This window comes from Dipodomys merriami, unplaced genomic scaffold (assembly GCF_024711535.1).
Source record: "Dipodomys merriami isolate MVZ:Mamm:240054 unplaced genomic scaffold, mDipMer1.0.p SCAF_10, whole genome shotgun sequence".
NCBI classification, from domain to species: Eukaryota; Metazoa; Chordata; class Mammalia; order Rodentia; family Heteromyidae; genus Dipodomys; species Dipodomys merriami.
In genome coordinates, this window is record NW_027202271.1 from 30419847 (window position 1) to 30441268 (window position 21422).

General features: G+C 38.9%; 2 protein-coding genes across 8 annotated transcripts in view; both read left to right on the top strand.

Annotated features, from left to right (window-relative positions):
* The window catches only part of Cnot2 (CCR4-NOT transcription complex subunit 2), an 89973-nt gene extending 85471 nt beyond the window's left edge, over nucleotides 1-4502 (top strand). For all 7 annotated transcript variants that reach the window (XM_069988538.1, XM_069988588.1, XM_069988577.1 and 4 more), the window contains one exon: nucleotides 3323-4502. In XM_069988538.1, the coding sequence (XP_069844639.1) occupies nucleotides 3323-3409 (87 nt within the window). In that variant the 3' untranslated portion in view covers nucleotides 3410-4502. The remainder of the gene's footprint in view (nucleotides 1-3322) is intronic.
* A 9660-nt stretch (nucleotides 4503-14162) lies between these two features.
* Kcnmb4 (potassium calcium-activated channel subfamily M regulatory beta subunit 4) overlaps nucleotides 14163-21422 on the top strand; it is a 41883-nt gene continuing 34623 nt past the window's right edge. The window contains exon 1 of the mRNA XM_070036793.1: nucleotides 14163-14788. Coding sequence (XP_069892894.1) covers nucleotides 14453-14788 — 336 coding nt within the window. The 5' untranslated portion in view covers nucleotides 14163-14452. The remainder of the gene's footprint in view (nucleotides 14789-21422) is intronic.

Sequence of the window (21422 nt, forward strand, 5' to 3'; positions counted from 1 at the left end):
CATCAGGTGGTAATTACACTCCTTCTAGGGGCCCAGAAGTATTCTAAACATTCAGACTGGTTACAGAGCTATATAGAACACTCTATAGAACATTCTATAGAACATCCTATAGAACATTCAAGTGTATTATGTGTTGTCCATGATTTATATATACATATAACCTCAGCATACAAAAGACATGTTATCAGTAATGAAGTTTAATAATATAAGGGAACAAGTAGGCACCAATGTGTTTTAAGCTTTAAATATTTTAAGGAGAATAAATATATATCAAAGACAAAGGTTTAAAATGAGTGAAAGTCAGAATTTGACCTGTATAATTTCTGGATCTGCAGTCAAATTTGTAGGGAAAGAATTTATACATTGATGAAGTTAATGTATTTAAATTCTAATAGTACAACATGGTTTACCAGTGTAAATAAAATTGTTTATGTTACTTAGATAATAGAGCTAGTAATTTCTCAAGTTACGAAAGGCTTTTTACCCTTTGTACATTTTTGGAACTAAAAGAGCCAGTTGTGTTTCAAGGATGACTTAACAAGAAATTATTTTCACTGATTTTAATATTCAACTTCAAACAATTTAAAAAAGTTAATGCTTATATTACAGTGAGCAAGGATCAGTGCCAGCTACACAGCAAATCAGAAGTATAATGATGGTGGTGGTGATTCTGATGTTTGCTAGTTTTTACAGAGAGTAATCTTTGCTCTTTAATTAAACTTCAAAAATGATTTTAAAAAGTCACCATAGTGTACATTCTTTACTAATCTTTGTAAGGGGACTTAATTTTTACATTTGTGGATTGAGGTATAATAAAATAAATTTGTAGGGGGAGGGGAGTGCCTTAGGCTATAAATATTTCAAAAGTAATGTATTTACATAAGAAAAGACACAGCAGGGCGCCGGTGGCTCCTGCCTGTAATCCTAGCTACTCAGGAGGCTGAGATCTGAGGATCCAGTTCAAAGCCAGCCTGGGCAGGAAAGTCCGTGAGACTCTTATCTCCAATAAACTACTAGAAAACCGGAGGTGGCAGTGTGGCTCAAGTGGTAGAGCGCTTGCCTTGCCTGAAGAGCGCAGGGACAGCGCCCAAGCCCAGGGTTCAAGCCCCTGACCGACAAAAAAAAAAAAAAAAAGACACAAGCCTGTTAAGGGTCTGGATCCTATTACTTGGTGTGCCATTGTTACATAACTTGGGCAAGTTATGTGTTGAGCCTACTTTCCTCTGATGTAAAGCCAAAGTAATATTTTCTGCTTTACAGAATTAATATATAGATAAGAATCATTACTAAATGACCCCATGCTGCTGACCACATATATGGTATATATGTGCACACCGGAGGGAAACTAGGAGGACTCAGACACAGAAACAGGGAAACAGGAAAACACAACAGCGGGACCCATCAGCTGCACTGGTCATTGATCCAAATGAACTAAGCAACTCAATGGCAGCGATGGGAGGGAGGTAATGAGTGGGAAAGAGGGCACAGCAGACACTAAGCAAAAATGTATATGTCACCCGATGTGGAAGAAATAACTATTGTTGTTAAAGCTCATAGAACTCATAAACTTTATAGACCACATTAAAGACAATTTGCCCCATGGGGGAGGGGGAGGAGACAATGAAGAGGTTTTATCTAGCAAACCTAATGTTTGGGCTCTTTTTAACTATAGATCATATCTTGCTTCTTTGCATGTTTTATATGTATTTTTTCATTAAAAACTTCATATAAAAAATAAAATTAGCTTTTTTATTAGACTTAAAAGTGTACTTGTTCAGTCTAATTGTTAATGTATCTTAATTTTTAATACCTGAATCTGTCAGACTCTTAAATATCATTGTGTCCTAGGTTTTTATTGTAATTTCATAATGAAAATTTTCATGTAATTTATTAATGGAAACATTTAGTATAAATGTTTGAAACTAGAAATATAGGGTAAAATACATCAGTCTATGGTTATTAATGTTACTTGTTTAGTCTTTAATACAAATAAGACTCATAATCCCATAACTGTGGCTCTATAGTAGTAGCTTTAAATTCACATTAGAGAATTAATCATTTTAACTGTATTTTTTTTGTCTTTTCTTTTTTGGTACTGGGGATCGAACCCAGGACGTTGCACTTGCTAGGCAAATGCTTTGCCACTGAGCTACATCCCAGCCTGAGAATTAGTAATTTTAAAGCATCATCTTTCAAGAGATTGGATTTGGTTTGGTTTGGCTTTTGCTGTTACTGAGTTTTGAACTCCCTCCTTAAACTTTCTAAACAGGCACTCTACTACTGAATCCCCCTTCCTGCCCATGCTGGCCTGGACTGAAACCTGCCTATTTTAGCCTTCCATTTATGTGGGAGGATATATGCACACCACCACAACCAGCTTTTTCTGTTGAGAACAAAATCTGTTAGAGTTTTCTCCTAATTACAATGAACAGTCTAGTTAATCTTTAAGATGTGCCTAAAACAAAACTACTGTATAGTTTTTAATAGCAGATCAATTATATTTTAAGTCAGGATTTTGAGATTAAAATATTGGAAGTTCTGAAAATGTAGGAGTTTTAAGCTCATTATTTCCCTCAAATTTTAATGAGGTTAGAATATGTTTGCTTTTTTAAGCAAATTATGGAATATTCATTATAAACTTTTCATAAACTAAGGCAAATATTTAGATTTCTATACTTCACTAAAAGAGAAGTATCATTTGCTTGTTTTGCTGTTTCTGTGCTTGAACTCGGGGACTGTCACAGAGCTTTTTTGTTAAAGGCTAACATTCGGTCACTTTAACCACAGCTTCATTTCTGACTAGGTTTTTATTGTTTTGTTTTTGTTTTTTGTTTTTTTGGTCATAATTGGAGGTCAGAGGCTCATGTACTTTGCTGTTTTGGCTGGCTTCAAATCACAATCCTCAGATCTCAGCCTCCTGTTAGCTACAATTACAGGTGTGAGCCACTTGCACCCAGCAGAGACTGTATTTTATATATCCTGTCATTTTCAGTGCTTCATATTAGAGATATAGTGATTTTCCCATTTTATTCTTAGTAAAACAGAACACAGAATTTCAGTGAATAAGTATTGCTGACTAGTCCCACAGAAAGCCTGTGTTTCACTTAGAGGAACAAAACTGGCACATCTATATGTGTGTGTTTATTCTTTCATGGAGTTACTATGATTATAACAAAATTTAAACTCAAGACTTCACAGTAGCTAGACTTGCACTCTCCCATTTGAGCCAAACCTCCAGCCTTCCCATATAATAAATATATTTTAACAGAAAACTGAAATCAAAAGAAGATATATAATCTAACTTCCTAATTTTTACTTGTAGGAGTTCCATCTGGAATATGACAAATTAGAAGAACGGCCTCACCTGCCATCCACCTTCAACTACAACCCTGCTCAGCAAGCCTTCTAAAAAGACTTCCCTTTTCTTAGGGTATGGCTGTCTCAGCACAATACTCAACATAACTGCAGAACTGATGTGGCTCAGGCACCCTGGTTTTAATTCCTTGAGGATCTGGCAATTGGCTTACGCAGAGGGTCACCATTTGAGGTCCTGCCTTACTAATTATGTGCTGCCCAACAACTAAATTTATAATTTGTTTTCTCTAGTTTGAGCAGGGTCTGAATTTCTTCATTTCTTTTTATCTTTTTTTTTTCTTTTTCTTTTTTTTTTTTTTTTTTTTTTTTTTTGCCAGCAGACATACTTGGGTCTGTAAAGACAAGCAAGTACACTGACAGAAGTTTACCATTTAGTTTCTTAAATGTAAAAAAGAAAACCCACAAAAGACTCAACAAAATTAGACCACAAAATTTGCATTGTTCATTGTAGCACTATTGGTAATAAAATAACAAATGTTTGTGCATTTTTATGTGAAGATCCTTCTCGTATTTCATTTGGAAAGATGAGCAAGGTCTGCTTCCTTCATTTTACTTCCCCTTCTGTTTTTGAAAGGCAGTTTCGCCAAGCTTAATGCAAGAATATCTGACTGTTTAGAAGAAAGATATTGCCACAATCTCTGGATGGTTTCCAGGGTTGTGTTATTACTGAGCTTCATCTTTCCAGAATGAGCAAAACACTGTCCAGTCTTTGTTACGATTTTGTAATAAATGTGTACATTTTTTTTAAATTTTTGGACATCACATGAATAAAGGTATGTATGTACGAATGTGTATATATTATATATATGACATCTATTTTGGAAAATGTTTGCCCTGCTGTACCTCATTTTTAGGAGGTGTGCATGGATGCAATATATGAAAATGGGACATTCTGGAACTGCTGGTCAGGGGACTTTGTCGCCCTGTGCACTAAAGGGCCAGATTTTCAGCAGCCAAGGACATCCATACCCAAGTGAATGTGATGGGACTTGAAGAAGTGAACTGAGACAATTCACTCTGGCTGTTTGAACAGCAGCGTTTCATAGGAAGAGAAAAAGATCAATCTTGTATTTTCTGACCACATAAAGGCTTCTTCTCTTTGTAATAAAGTAGAAAAGCTCTCCTCATTGCAGTGTTGACTTTGATTTGAAATTACGAAATTATTTCTTCAACATGAGAAATAGGGTATGAAAATACTGAAGTTTTACAAATACCAGACTAAATGGTCATATTGTAAAGGTTTTCATTTCAGCTTTCATCAAGTAATCTAATGGAACCGTAGTGGGCCATTTTACTTGTTGGTTAAAAATCCAGTCACTCAAAGTGTTAACAAAAGAAAACTTCTCTTAAATAATAGCATTACAAACAAAACATCTCATTGAACACTCTGGGACCCAAACAAAATGCTTTGCTTTCATCAGAAATTTATGAGAAATTTCTTGATAGACCTTTTGAGATTTATTTTATTTTTGTCAGTTGTGGGACTTGAACTCTGGGCCTGGGTGCTGTCCCTCAGCTCTTCAGCTTAAAGCTAGCAATCTACCATTTGAGCCACAGTGCCACTTTCAGCTTTTTCTGTGTATGTGGTGCTAAGGAATCGAACCCAGGGCCTCATGCATGCAAGGCGCTCTACCACTGAGCCACCTTCCCACCCACCTTTTGAGATTTTTATCTTTATGAATTTATATATGAATTAAGGTAAGATAAAGTGACTCCACCTTCAGGTTGCTAGCAAACCTTTGGTTTGTCTCATATATACTAGTTAGTGGATTTTCACATCTAAATACAAACACTATTTTACAGTATCTGAAGACAAGCTATCAAAGCAGAATTAGAGATAATAGAAAGGATATGAGTTTCTGCTTTTCACTTTTTCTATAGGAGTAAATGTTTTGGGTATTTACCAAATCATGTTTAAACATTAAATATTTATGTCATTGCTGTTTGTGTATCAGAAATGTGAAATGACTCAAAATTTCTTTTCATATGTATTTTGAAGTAATTAAAATATCAAGATTTTGAATCTTTCAGAATGAAACCAAAGCATCTCAGTCGGAAAGATAGCACTTAGTAATTATAATATAGACCACTACAGAACACTAACATACTTGACATATATTGAAGTCAAATTAATAGAAATCAGTTTACTTATTTAACAGAATTAAAGATGACATCTCATAATAATTGACTTGGTAAAATATAACTTCTATATAATCATAAAAAAATAGATGGGAAGAAAAAAATCAGTGTAAGGACATCTTTACTCTCTACAAACATGATATGAAATTTCAACTGAAGCATGATTGCTACTGTATGACTGGCTCAGGAAAAGAAGATAGCTCATTTCCAGTAATTTTGTTGGGTTTAGTTTTTTTCTTTTGACTGCCATAAACATTTTACGAATGTTTTACAATTTTCTGAGTTCTTTTATCCTGAATCATTAAAATTAGGAAACTAACTTTTATAACTATCAGAAATTTAGACATTCTTATTTCAACACTTAAAATGCTACATTAAACTCTAATTAAATGCTATTACATGCCTTGATTTTATAATGTCACACATGTACAAAAGTTGACCTAACCTATATACTTCACATTTTCTTTCTTAGATTTAATTCTATTCATTTTTCCAGAGATAGCAAGTGAAACATGTACAAAAACTAAATTACAAAAAGAGAGTTGTAATCTAATTGATTGTAATCATCTGTCACCTTTGAAGTGATACTACAATCCATATAATAATCCATTTTCAAGGGTTTTACACTGACATAGTTTCCTGAGGTATAATAAACTTTAAGACCTGAAAGTTTAAATTCTTAACATTTAAAGCCATTTTTACAAACGGTTCATAAAACCATTTATCTTGCTTGTCCCTTTTGCCACTGAAATTGGGACACAGCTGGTGCCTGGTAATACTTGATGACTGGATTTGATATCAGATTCAAGCAATGGACTTACTATCTTTTGCTGTAATTTCATTTTTACAAGAATCTTTTAAAGCATCTTTCAGTTAGCCTAATAATTTCAGGGTTTTTTTCCTAAGAGTTGATCCCTCCTGAATCCTCTTTGTTTGCAAACCATAGGTTTTTTCCATTCACACATATCCATTGCCCATTAAATATGAAGCAGTTGAGCTTCATATGAAGGTAGACATATTCCATTTGACTTCAGTTTGTATTAATACCATCAAGTTTTTGCAAGTAAAAGTTCAAGTATTCCAGAAAGAACAGTTGCCCAAATGTCTCCACAGTCAAGGAGTATGTGGAAATGGATGTCTGCCTTTAAAACTTTCTTAAGCATTGTTTGTATTTTATACAGCAATTTTTAGTAACATTTCAATAAGATCATCTCTAGGGTATAGGGAATAACCCTAGAGTGCTTGCTGCCTAGCATGTGTGAGTCCCTGGGTTTAATAATCCTAAGTACCACAAAAAGCACAGAAGGAAGGGAAGAAGAAAGGGAAAAGGGGAGGAGGAGAAAAAGGGGATGCCATCAGGGCTAAAGAAGGAGGAAGGGGAGGGGGGAGGAGTCATTGAAATACCTTTACTTTGTAAAAGCCAGGTCCTAAGAGCATAGCATAGGCTCTCCTTGCTGCTGGCATTACCAGTGAATTAGATCATACTATGAAGACATGACAGATCTGGGAGATAAAGTACATAAACACATTAAAAGTCAAAATAGGGATGCAAATTAACTCAGCAGTTCAATATGTTATGCAATTACTTGTAACACAAAAGAAAATCAACTCAAGAATTACTAACATAACATCTGAGGCTATAAACATTATCGAGTATGTGACAATAGTAAAAATTTTCATAAGTAGCTGAAGAGATGTGACGTGAAACATTCATTTTAGTAAATACTTTTAACAGCTTTTGATAAAGTCAAGTATGTGTGACTAATCCATCTACTCCTATTTACCAAAGAAAAGTTGAAAATGTGTTTACAAAGGGAATGTGCAACAATATTTACAAAAGCCATTTTCATAACACTTAAGTAGAAACAGTCCAAATATTCTTCAGTTGAAGAATGAATAATCAAATTGCAGTATGCTTATATAACTTACTGAACAGTAAAGAATAAACTAGTGGTAATTGAAAAACATGGCTGAATCTCAAGGGAAATTACTAGCAGTTCAGTATGTTAAGTTGAATCAAATAGGATGTACATTGGATCCAGATAATCATTTAGGTTTACAGTTTAGACTGTAAAAGAATAAAGAATGGTCGGGGAAACAATATGGTTTCAAGGTGGTTGATAAATAGATGATGAGCATAAATTGTGATTCTGTTGCCAAAAGTACTAATGTAACCTGCTCAGATATTTAGTGCTCAGATCAAGCTAACCCCTGTGTCTTTGGGATAGTCATCACATACCTGAAACATCAGACCCAATTTGAATACTGTATCTTTGGAAAGTAGTTTTAAACAGATTACAGATGGCAATTTTATTCAACTTAACCTGTTTTTCCTCTTTTTTTGATGTTAGGAACAGGAATGTGAAACATTAATAAAGCAGCAAATAATGTTTAACAGGATACATGTATTGTGTACTTTAGTTCTGCATTCAGAGCTGGGAAATGACAGTTTTTGTTAAATGTGAGGTGAGTGTTTAGCCTGAAATTTTATACTGTTACTGTGCAGTCTGCTTTGTGCTAAAGCTGATCACATAAATTAAGTAATATTCCTCTTAGCAGTCATTTGGTATAGAAACAGCTCAGTTTGTATTGAAATAACTTTCAGGAAACTACAACTACTTAATATTTTTTAATAAAACAACTTACCTTCTAGTTACATAATTCTCAGAACTAATATGCCTGAGGAGAATCTGTGAGGGTGTTAATCTCCTTTTTAGACCCTAACTTCAGAAATTTGGGTGTCTATTGGTGTTTTGTTCTGGTCCTAGGGCTTGAGCTCAGGACCTGGGTGCTTTTCCTGAGCTTTTTTTTTTTTTTTTTTTTGCTCAGGATTAGTGTCACAGCTTTGCTTCCAGCTTTTTGGTAGTTAATTATAGCTAAAGAGTCTCACAGACTTTGCTGCCCTGGCTGGCTTCAAATTGATCCTCAGATCCCAGCCTTCTAACTAACAGGTATGAGCTACCAGTAGCTGTCTAAACAGACACTTTTTGAAAGTCAAGGAAGAAGTCAGGAACATACCACAAATACCACAAATCATCTTTGAAGGTATTGAATTTCATATACTGCATTTTGTCTATTGTACTAACTATAGAAAAATCTTAAGATTCTGATTAAATCCCACCAAGTTAACCTTGGAATAATTTCTGTGTGCTGGGGTGCATTTGTTTGCTTTTTCCTGTAACATCCATTTTTCTAATTCAGGGACATTATTATACTAGCCTTTATTAGCATAACAGGAGGAAAGCTGAGTCTATCACCAAGCATAAAACAGTGATTATTTTTGCTGGGTTTTAGATTCCCAATCCAGTTTGCATTCATAAAAACTACTCATGGAAATTATATACATTACCAATACATCTAGTAATTGGAAGCTTTTAAAATCCATTATCTAGCTGTGGAAATTCTAAGACTTGTCAAGTTTTAATACTTTTATCTCCTTAACAATTAGGACTCTCAGGATTCAGTGGGCTCAGTAAGAAAGTTATGTGTGTAGCCTAGCTTTCTGTCAAATATTTGACTTACTGAAAATGTCACAAAATTCATAATGGTTGTATTATCTTAATTTTGTATCTTAAAAACTCAAACCTTGAAAAGGGATCACAAGTTGGCACATGCTTAAACACTAGCTAACAAACTACTTACTAGATCTCAAATCTCCTGAGCAGGTGTGTTTATGTAAGGTACTTGCAATGTTCAAAGTATACTCAGGTTGGATGTTTCATGCCTGTAATCCTAGCCACTCAACTCAGAAGGCTGAGATGTGAGGGTTGCAGTTTGAAGCTTGCCATGGCAGGAAATTCTGTGAGACTTGCCTACAATTAACCACCAAAGAGGTAGAAGTGGAGCTGTGGCTTAACTGGTAAAGCCCTAACCTTGAGCAATAAAAAGCTCAGGGACAGCATCCTGTCCCTGAATTCAAACCCTAGGATGCACATACACACAAAAGTCTATTCAGGACCATCCAAGAGGCAGACTCACTGTCCAGGTTAGAGGAGGTTTAGTGAAATACAGTTGACTTGCAGACCATGGTGTACTGGCCTAGGTACCTTAAAGATTTATTATAGTATTTTGTGACTAGAGTGGGCTTCCATAAGCTGGTCTCCTTTAAGTTGGAAAGTTTATTCATAATGTTCTTTCTCAGAAAACATGTAATCTCATCTTCCATTTTTAAGTTTCCTTTTGCATTTCCCAAGTGCTCTAGCTTCTATCATTCTCCCTTCAAGGACTGCAATCTTTGAGAAATGGGAAGTCCAAATCAGTCTTTGGCTACTTCCTGCTGGTTTGGGACATAAGAGTAGGTAAGGAATCTCTTGCCTTACTGCATTGGTTGAGACATCTGGGATCCCAGGTTATGGATAACAAGGAGGGCCCCTGTAAAAGGTAGATGTGTTGAAGGGGGAGTTGTTCTGTGGAAACAGAACAGGTTGGGACTAGTGGGAAAACAATGAACAGCAGCAGAGTAAGACTTCCCCACTGATGGTTTGACATCTTGTTAGAAAAGGTGAAATAGAACTATGTAGTCAGAGTTTTAGTTCATTAATAATTGAGGATATTAGCTGATGAAAACAATTCAATGTGAATAAGAACTGGTCTCTAGCTGGGTGCCCTTGGCTCATGCCTGTAATCCTAACTACTCAAGAGGCTGAGAACTGAGGATCATGGTTTGAAGTCACCCCAAGCAGGAAAGTCTGGGAAACTTCTCTCCAGTTAATTACCAAAAAGCCAGAAGTGGGGCTGTGGTTCAAGTGGTAGAGTGCTAGCCTTGAGCACAAAAATCAAGAGGATAGCTCTTAGTGCAAGCCAAGGACAGGCACCTTCCCCCCCCTCTACACCCCCCCCCAAAAAAAACCCTAGCCTCTAATTTCCCAAAAGAATTACATGAAATGTAATGCTTGGTAACTCACATTTGCCTTTGACCTAAGTAAGATGTACCACATAATTTTTCTTCTGCAGTGCACATTGAATATAACTTCAAGAATAATATTTAAAAGTTCTTTGAATATTTGGGGAGCTATGCTTCAAATTTTAAGGGTTGTATGATGTTTACAAGTGACTGAGTTGGCTTGATTCTTTTAGAAATCAGTTCTCAATATTTATAATAGAAAAACTTTTAAAACTATCTTCAAGATTAGACATCTCAACAACAAAACATTACATGAAGGAATGACATAGTTTCATCTTATGTATAAAAATAAAGATTTGGGGCAGCCAGAATGTTTCAAAGCTACCTTCAAATCTGATACATACTGAACATTTATTTTAAGATGTGGCTTTAATTACCATATGTAGCTGCATGGAAAGTGGGCTGTCTTTTGAGTTGTGTTAAATATTTCCCTTCCTGAGACACTTTTTACTTTGAATGTTTACTGTCTTTAAATAATATTCCTCAAATATATTTCATACTTACATCTATTTCATAAAATTTTAGCCTTGCTTTTTAATAGACATGTTAAAATGTTCAAAATAAGATTACCTGATTTTCTTTTCATCTGTAGTTTTGTCTTTTTTTATCAGTTTCTGTCAGTAGTTTAAAATTTTAAATTAAAAAAGGTAAATTAATTGACTTGTGAAAAACTATTTGGCATACAAATTAAAGCCAATGAAGATGAGAAAAATATTGCCCTGGCTTCTCTTCATTTGCAATGACATTTTTGAGTTACAAAGTCCATTATCCTGAAAGTGTTTGTTATATTGAGTAGCAGGAAAAGAAAGATACAGGCTTAAGTTTTAAAGAACGTTAAGTGGGTATCCTTTCCAAATTCCAGTTAACCTTTTTTTCTGTTGTTTGTTTTTTCTTTGTAGGAGTTGGGGGGAGGTTAGGGCACTACCTTAATTTCTTTAACTTATCAGAAGAGAATACTGGAGAAACATAAGAAAAGCTTATGAGGGACATGAGGGACATCTTCCCATATCTAAAATGGAGTCTTTTGTAAGGTTTTATCCTTTACAAGTTTCTTTATCTTATATAACATGACAGCATAGAATAAGGGCCACTAATTAAACCATAAATTGCATCATTAAGGCAAATATCAATGTATAATAGTTACCACTTCGTAATTTTAAGCACCCCGCCCAAAATAAATAAACGGGTTTACACAATAGGGGTTAATAGTTTTCTATCACTGGAAGTATCCAAGCAAAGGCTTAGAAAAGCTCTGGGCCAATTTTGTCCATAAAGATAGAATTCTTATACCCCTATGTCATTTGATGAGGTATGTTAACTGTATGTTACTACTTTCAATCCAGTTTAAAATGGATAACAAGCCACTAGAAAACTAAATACCTTCGTTTAATCTTTCTGTCTTCCACAGATCAGTACTACTTATTTACTATGCATCTGAACAAGAGCTGTTTTCAACACAAATATGATTCATTGTAAAAATTAAAATGCAGGACCATTATTAAATCATTAGTCCCAATGTTGTACCTACTGTCCCCTTCATAAACTTCAAAGTACAGATTCTGACCAACCCTAACTATCCTTGAATATAAGTACAGACATACGTTAGGAGTTCATTTGCAAGTGCTTTTGCCATTATACTCCTTTTATTACTAAATATAGATATTTGTCATTAATGTTAGAACAGTAGAAAATACATGAGGACTTGGAATCTCATGTGGTTTCAACTCATAAACGCGCTTTTACTTTTAGGTAATGCAACCCTAACAATTACCTTTATGCTAGCAGAAAAAGAAGCAATGTAATTCCTAGGTAAAATAATTTTTTATAAAATGGTCTTCCCCGGGGTGCTGGAGGCTTACACCTTTGATACTGACTACCAAGGAGGCTAAGATCTGAGGATCCTGGTTCCAAGCTTGTCAAGAAAAAAAAAAAAAAAACAACACTTCAATTAACTAGCAAAAAGCTAGAAGTGGAGGTGTGGTTCAAGTGATAGAGTACCAGCTTCAAAACACAACAACAAAAAACACCCAAGTCCCCTGAGGCCCTAAAATCAAGCCCTGTACTGGCACAAAGAGAGGAGAAAGTAGAGAGGAGGGAGGAAAGAAAAGGTAAGTCTTCCGTCAGAACTTTAAACACAAAGAATATAGAATCTTGATTTGGAAGTTTTCCAAACCTGAAGCATCTGAATGTATTCAGAAAAACATAAAAATGGCTTCAGGGCCGATGTGATTAAGCTAGGTTTTGCCCCTTGCTTGTTAATATTTAAACCTAACACATGAAAAACTTTAGTACTTAAAAATAACGCATCCATTATAGTGGAAAGTCAACGCAAACTAACGACATCTAGGAAAAATAAGACAAGCATGATTCCGATTTAATATTCATCAGGAACATTGAGTTTATTTGGGAGTTCCACTAGAAAAATGTCTTCGTATATTTTGAGAAGTGCGCCTTCAATCTTCAAAGCGTGGCTTGCAGTAGTTCTCAAGTTTGATGTCAGAAATGTGGTAAAAGGCCATTTTAACTTACCCCCCAAAAGGGGAGGGGGGATCAAATAAGAATAAAGGCTCAGGTTTGTCACCATCAGGGTAAGTAAGGGAGGGAAGAAATGACAGGAAAAATGAAAGAAAAACACTGGGCTAAAAATGGTACCTGTGCCCAAGGTGGTCTGCAAGCCGCTGTCACCTTGCCTGGCGCTCCTAAGAACGCTCAGGTACAAATCCCAAGGGTGGCAAGATTCTCCTAGGAACAAAAATAGCATTTGTTCTCGGGACGCCTGAGAACAGCTAGGATGGGGAAAGTTGTGTCTCTCCCGAGCTGCAAGCCTCTCCACCGCTTTCCTTCAGCCCAAATCTAGGCGAGGTCGACTGCCAGAGAGACACCCAAGTTTCCCATGACGGTATCCGAAGACCCAGGCAGCCTTGTGGTGTGCAAGTCGCCAGATCCTGTCCTCACCGCTCGATGCCTCCACAAGCCAACTGCACCGGACTCCGCTGCGCCTTCGGGGCCCAGCCGGCGCCGCCGCCGCCGCCGTGCGCGCGCGCTCCGCCGTGGGGAGGCTCGGGACCTAGCGGTGACGGCGCCCCGCTGAGGCGCCGCGTGGGCGCGGCTGGGTCACGCCTCCCATCCGGGCGGCGCACCCGCCGGGGGAGCGTGGGTACCTGCGGGGGACCTCCCGGGAGCGTCCCCTCGTGTCGCCCTAGCCGTCCTGCCAGGCGCCGACGCCCTTCCTCCTACCCGTCCTCCGGTGCCCGCTTCCCGGGAGCGCCCGCTGTGGGCCACCGGCCCGCCCTCCAAGTAGGCTGACCAATACCAGGGTGGAGTTCAAGACGGCCGCCGCGCCACGTGCTTCGCACCTCGGTTCGCTTTCGCTCGGGTACGCTGGGTCGATCTTAAGCCTTCACCTCCCATTCCAAGAACTAGTTGCCGCCGCTCCCGCTGCCTACCCACCCGGAGACTCCCCCGGGCGGGGTGGGGCGGGGCGGGGCGGAACGGGGCGGGGCGGGAGGCCCCGGGTCACGGGCGCTGGGGGCGGGGCCGAGCCGCCTCCCGCACGGGGGAGCCCCGGGGCTCGCCCCAGCCCAGCTGCTCGTACCCTCGGGGCGGGTGCTCCGCGAGTCCGCGGAGGAGCGGCTGGCTGGCGATGGAGCCCCTGGGACGGGCGGCGCGTGGAGGCGGGGTTGGGGAGGCGGGGAGAGCGCGGGGGCGGAGGCTGGCCGGGGGCGTCGGAGGCTGGAGCGCTCGGTGCGCTCCGTGCGCCCCAGGGTGCAGGAGGCTCTGAAGCGGCGGCTGCGCTGGGGACTTGGGGTGGCGGCTGGGGAGGGGGGGCGCTGCCGCCGCCCGGGGGCGTCGCCGGCCTCGGCCCCTTTGTTCTCGCGCGCTCCCCCTCGCCGCCCACTCCCCTGCTGTCGCGCGGCGGCGGCGGCGGCGGCGGCGGCGGCGGCGGCGGCTCCTCCCGCCCGAAGCAGTCGGGCTGAGCGCCGGGGGCGGGGTGGGGGGCGGGGGGAGCGCGCCAGCCGCCGTGAGTGGGGGGCGATGGCGAAGCTCCGGGTGGCTTACGAGTACACGGAAGCCGAGGACAAGAGCATCCGGCTCGGGTTATTTCTCATCATCTCCGGCGTCGTGTCGCTCTTCATCTTTGGCTTCTGCTGGCTCAGTCCCGCGCTGCAGGATCTGCAAGCCACGGCGGCCAACTGCACCGTGCTGTCGGTGCAGCAGATCGGCGAGGTGTTCGAGTGCACCTTCACCTGTGGCGCCGACTGCAGGGGCACCTCGCAGTACCCCTGCGTCCAGGTCTACGTGAACAACTCGGAGTCGAACTCCAGGGCGCTGCTGCACAGCGACGAGCACCAGCTCCTCACCAACCCCAAGGTAAGGACGCCCCGCGCGCGCGCGCGCGCTTCCTCGCTCGCGCTCCGAGGCTCCCGCGAGGGACGCCTCGCTCCTGCCGAGCTCTGGAGGCAAATTTGGGGGAGCTTCAGGGTTAGCCCTGGTCGGATGCCGCGGTTGCTAAGAGGAGTCGGGCATCGCGCGCGCTGCACTCCAGCCAGGAATGAGTGCCCCGGGCGGGGCACCGCTCACTTGGTTCCTTCGGGTGCGCCTCTCCTTATCATTGCCTATCTTGTCTGGTCTCGGATTTTCAGGCCCAGCCGCAGGTCCAGCGTCTCCAGGACTGGGTTTAGACAGATGCTAGAAGCTGAGAGAAAGTTAACTTTCAGTTGGATTGAAGCCCTTAGACTAAATCAAGGATCCACCTACTACTGCATATGGTCAGTCCAGGTCCGAGTTTCTGACCGCCTGGACAGAGTGATGGAATGACCTTGCTTGGGAGGTCGAGAGGGTCTGTGACCATAGGTCATCGGAAGTCAGAACTCCTAGCCTTTTACCTCTAAGTAGACGTGTTTGATTTTGAGGTCTAAAGATAAGCCTGTGGGGTGGGGTGGGGAAGACACCAGCCTGGAATCAGATGAGAAGTTCAGTGCTGGTAGTGGCGTGGGGGTGGGGAAGTGGGGGACCTAAAGGCAGAAGGATCTTAGAGGACATTCTGTGACCTGGGGACAACCAGGGGCCTTCTAGACAACAGTGAAACTTACTGAAATAGAAAAGTGCCGGTGAAATGCACGAAAACAGTCGTTTCGTGACAACTTTTGCTATCACAAGCAAGCGAGAAAATGAAAAAAAACAAAAAACAGATGAAACCTGGTTAGAACTCGCAGGCTGGAGAGCAAAGAGGGAGACTCAGAAAACTATTCCCAGTGGAGCAAAGCGTTTATAAAAAGCAGTGTCCTCGCTCCTTGCACTAATTGAAGCTTTGTAGCGCACCTGCTTCTGCAAGCAAGGTTTTTGTTCCTTTGCATTTTCCTACTATGTTTGTCCCTTAACTGTCAAAGTAAAGATGTGTGTGTGTGTGTGTGTGTGTGTGTGTGTGTGTGTGTATTAATGTTACCAGTTCCTTTTCTCTTTGAAGACCAAGCTGGAAAACAGTACAAAAAAAGGAGAGTTTTGTGGACACAAGAAAACTCCCGATTAAATGCCACAAAATGCATTTATATTAATTCAAAGGGGAAAAATCCGAATTACTATTTTTGAAGTATTTAAAATAAGCGTGCTAGTCCTCTACAGTAAAACTTGTACTTTTGTCTCCTAAACAGAACATTTCTTGAGTCTGGAAATTAAAAGTAATTACATTTTAGGGTTGGAGGTGTGGATCAACAGTGGAGTGCCTACCTAGCAAGCCCTGAGTTCAATCCCCAGTACCACAGATAATAATAACAAGTATGAAAACTATGACTTCTTACAAAAAAAAAAGTCCCTGCCAACAAATAAAGATTTGTCTTTCAAAAGAAGGTCATAAAAAGGTAGTAAATATGAGAAGAAGGATTTAGAAACAATTTTTGTTTTGTCGGTTGGGGGGTTTGAATTCAACACCTCCTCTCTATCCCTGAGCTCAACCACTTTGAACCACAGCTCTGCTTCCAGTTTTTTGGTAGTTAATTGGAGATAAGAGACACAGACTTAACTGAGGAAACCAGCTTTGAACTGTGATCCACAGATCTCAGCTTCCTGAGTAGCTAGGATTACAGGCTTGAGCCACCAGTGCTGGGCTCTAGAAACAAATTAAAATGTAATTTTCAAACTCTTTAGCAGAGTGATAGTGTCTCCAAGACAAATGTTGTAAATTAATCTCCTTAAGCCTTAGGAATTTAAAAGAAATGTTAGAGCTTTATAAACATTTTCATGATTTATCAAAAAATATTGTCATGCACTAGTAATGATTTTAAAATTACATAGTCGTTCATCATTTAAGAGATATTATAGTTGGCAAAACATTACTAAATGTTTTAAAATAATTATTTTATTACTAATAAATATACAGTTATAAGTAGATGGTTTTTACCTAAATCAAAGCATTGGTGAATTAGAATTTAATAAAAGAAAACTTCCTCAGAATTTCTAAGCATTGGGGGGATCTGGCAGAGAAAATAAATTGGAATCATCAAGATATTGATTTTTAAATTACTTGGAAGCAATTATCATGATGTTTTATGCAATACTAAGATTCTCTCTCTTCTTCACTCATAATCTGTTTTTTTTTCTCGATGCCAATGCAGAACTTGGCAATCGTTGTTTTGAAGAAGTCCTTGAACAATTGGTGTTCTATAAAGTGAAACATTTAGGAAGTGACAGAACTGGAGAATGGTACATTTATGCTACAGAAAGTGATCCATCAATTTAGGCATAATTTTCCCAGCCAAACCAATATACCTCTCTTTATTCAGATTGGGATGTTTTACAGCATTTATAGGACATAAATTTGTTCTTTCCCATCATCTTTCTATTTTTTATCAATTAAGTGTTCAACCTGGAAACTTTTGAAAATGGTAATGGAAAATTTTGGTGCAGCCAAAACATTGTGGGCAGAGTCAAGTGTATAAATATATTAAATTCGCATAGTGCCCTTGCAATTGCAGTCCCCGCGGCCATTCCTGTTGCATCTTGGCTGCAAAGGTCTTTTCTGTGCTTCACCTTACACCATTTCTGATTGAAGGTCTAGTTTTCCCACCTCTTCCTTTAGCATCACGAATTATAACAACTTCTACTTTCTTCAGAACCCACCATAAGAAACCACTTAGGAAAAATAGAACAAGCACGTTTTCCTCCTCCCTAGAGTTTGCTGCATTAATTACAGTAAAAGGAAGAGAAGGGAAAGACTATTACAAATACCTAACTTGTTAAGACTACTATTGAAGATACCGATCTTTGACTAATAACTTTTAAATTTTATTTCTGAATCCTATTCTGTTTATTTAGGTTTTGCATCCCATTCTAATTGTTGAAAGCAATCACTGGATCTAGTTGTATGAAGTATTATACAAGTCAACAAATTATTTGATTAGGGAAGTGATCAGTTCTAGGGATTAGTTGGAGCAAAATCTGAATTTTGAATCAACTTCCTCTTCTTACGATTCTCTTTGTAACTTATGGGAGTGCATATTTAGAGGTCTGGGCCTCAACTATGGCTGTACCTGGGCCTTACCTGAGAAGTTCTACAAGTGATTCTAATATGTATGCAAGACATGACCATCTCTGTCTTAGAATATGTCCTTGTGTACTGTGTAAGAAAAACAACTTTAGAGCCAAAAAGAATTTGCTGTGGTTAATGACTGTACTTTGGAAAGATGTCAGTACTACTCAATATAAGATGCTGATATAAAAAAAGAATTACTTGAGGGCATTGTAGGAAAAAAAAGATAATTGAAATGAATTTATCAATCCCAGATGCTTGTTTTTGCATATATATGTATCTGTATCTCTATCTATCTATCTATCTGTCTGTCTGTCTGTCTGTCTATCTATCTATCTATCTATCTATCTATCTATCTATCTATCTATCTATCTATCTATCTATCTATCTATCTGTTTCTGTCTCTCTATCTATCTATATATGAACGATGAGTTCTAAACACTTTCTCCTATGTGGGACAGGAGCAGGTGGTTAGAGACTACTTAATTTTTGTTTTGAATGTGTTTTTCTTCCTCTGGTAATAAAAACTTAGAAACAAAGTTTCTAAGAAACTAGTATTCTACAAGTGAGCAAAGTTTATGGGAGAGAAGAAAGCTTAAATAGGACTAGGAAAAAACTATGGGCTTTACATGTGTCTTCTGAACTGGACGTACTTACAGAGGAGGTACTCTGTGACTTACAATCGTTATGCTGGTGGCACCCTTCAAACTCACTCAGCTCACTCCACCCCACATACGGCTGAAGCATGGTGATTTTTGACACCTTTGAAATGCAAGTTCAATTTGATATGCACTGTGCTCTGGGATGTCCTTTACATCAGAATCACATAATAACAAGCCAAGCTGAGTTATCACTACTCTCTGAAGTCTTTGTGTCTCCATGAAAATCTAGCTTTCCTTGACTATTTTTCCTCTGGTGGTTATATTAAACAATACCTAGTATGTACATAAAATTCAGTTAAGTAAATAATTGCTTCCTATTTCTTACAATCAAAGAACTGGGCAAGAAACTAGAAGTAATTCATTCAACAAGACACAGCTCAGTGCTGTATCTGCTTCGTGGTCTCCTGTTACAGCTTGTATTTTGTCAGAGGATAACAAATAAGAATTACACTTTTTAATGTTTATTTTTTTGGTTGGTCGTGGGGCCTGAACTCTGGGCCTAGGCACTCTCCCTCAGCTCTTCAGCTCAAGGTTAGCACTCTAACTTGAGCTACAGTGCCACTTCAGGCTTTTTCTGCTTATGTGGTGCTGAGGAATCGAACCTAGGGCCTCATGCACGCGAGGCAAGTACTCTACCACTGAGCCACCTGCCCAGCCCAAGAAATACATTTATAATGTAATGTCATAGCATAATATGTGGGTAAAGGAAATTCGTGTAGAGTAAGAGCATTCAGGGAGAAGCAAAGCACTTCTCTTTGGTCAGGATGCCCAGGGAAGGTGGATATGAAGTGATATTTACCTTTATGACATTTACCTAAGATAGTAATTCAGAGACTGAATAAGATAAAAAATAAATATTCAGAGGCTGAAAGGACTTTTAAAACAATGAATTGTGTGGAGAAAGAGGAATCTACAGACTCCACCAAAAGCAAACAAAAAGACACTGAGATTGTCAGGTCTGTCTTTTAACAGTGAGTTGGGCCACAGTGAGCCAAACGCAGAACACTGAGAGGTAAGACTAGCTATAGTAATAAATGAGTTCAGTAAAATGGCAAGCTAGAAGATATAAGCCCAATGTACAAAAATAAATTATAATTTTAGACACTAGCAATTCAAAGCCATCCCAAGATGAAATTATGAGGAGCTCCATTTACAATAGTCTTGACAAAACACTCTGGAATAAAGTTCACAAAGTCAAATAATACAAGCACTCTACAAAGAAAAAAGAATTCTAGCACTTTCCAAATGAGAAAAGTTCATCAGAGAGAAGACACTTTAGGTCTAGAAAAACTATGAGCTCTACATATTTACACCACTGACCAAAATTAAAGAAGACAAATCAAAAAGCATTCTTTATTCATGCATTGGAAGACTACTTATGGTTAAGATGACACTATTCCTAAATAGGTCTACAGATTCATTACAGTCTCCAGCAAAACTTCTTTATAAATTGGCACGCTGATTCTAAAATTCATATGGACATACAAGGGACCCAGAATAGCACCTGAAAAAATTCTTGAGAGAAGAGAATTCAGTTGGAAGACATATTTCCTTGTTTTAAAACTTACAATGAAATAACAGCAATCAAGAAAATGTAATACTAGCATGAAAACAGACGTACTGATCTAGAGAACAGTATCCAGAAATAAACATGATGGACGGTTGGTTTTTGACAAAAGTGTCAAAGCATTTAACCAAGAAAGCACATTCTCAGACAATGATGTTCCAATGACTGGATAGGTATATGGAGAAGAATGACTGCCATCTTGTATTATATATAAAAATTAACTCAACCGGGATCACAAGCCTAAGGGTAAGTGTCAAAGTACAAGGTCATCAAGAGTTATGCCTTAGAAAAAACACATATTAAGCTTGTGTCCTTGGATTACAAAAACACAAGTGAACAGGGGCAAGTGGTTACATTAAACTTAAGAAAAAAATGAAAACACTTGTTCTTCGAAGGACACCATCAAGAATGTGAAATGATAATCACAGAGTGATAGAAAATATTTGTACATCGTAGATCTGATAAGGTCACATTCTTCAGTGGGGGAGCGGTTCATCCTGGTACATTGTGCATATGCAGTGACCCAGTAATCCTGTACCTAACAGGAAGAGATTGAAAGACATAGCTTCATATATATATATATATATAAATATATATATTCATATATATTTACATATATATAAACTGAATCACGCAAAATTGCAAAACATCTGAAACAACTTAGATGTCTAGTAATAAACTACCATTTGTATAATTATGTGTCTACCATTAATATATGCTTACAAATGCATATGTTAATGGGTATACACATATATTGTGATGAAATATTTTCGATTAAATTTACTGAAGAAACATATGCCATAAAAGGTGTTTGGGAAGTTGAGGCAGGAGGATTAAGAGTTTAAAGCCAGGCTGAGCTCCAATTTGAGGCCAAACTATCCCTGTCTCAAAATGGAGGTAGGAAGGGTGAACAAATGCAATCATTATGTTCAATGTGCATATGTAAAAATTGAGCTATGTAACTTGAAGGTAGGAATGGTACGGGGAAAATTGGGGAAATGGGAGAGTGATGTTAATCAAGTAGCATTATACTTACAGAATTTTAACCTTGACTTATGGAATTTTAACCTTCTTGTACAACTATCTTATATTTTTAATAAAGGAAAAAGAACTTCATAAATGAGAAAAGACAGTTTAGAAGCCTTGTCACCAACTTTGTTTGTAATATTGAGAAAAATAATCCAGAAAAATATCTGTCAGCCATCACTTCAGCAGGTGTTTCTGGGCCCTGCTATGTGGCAAGCACCATTC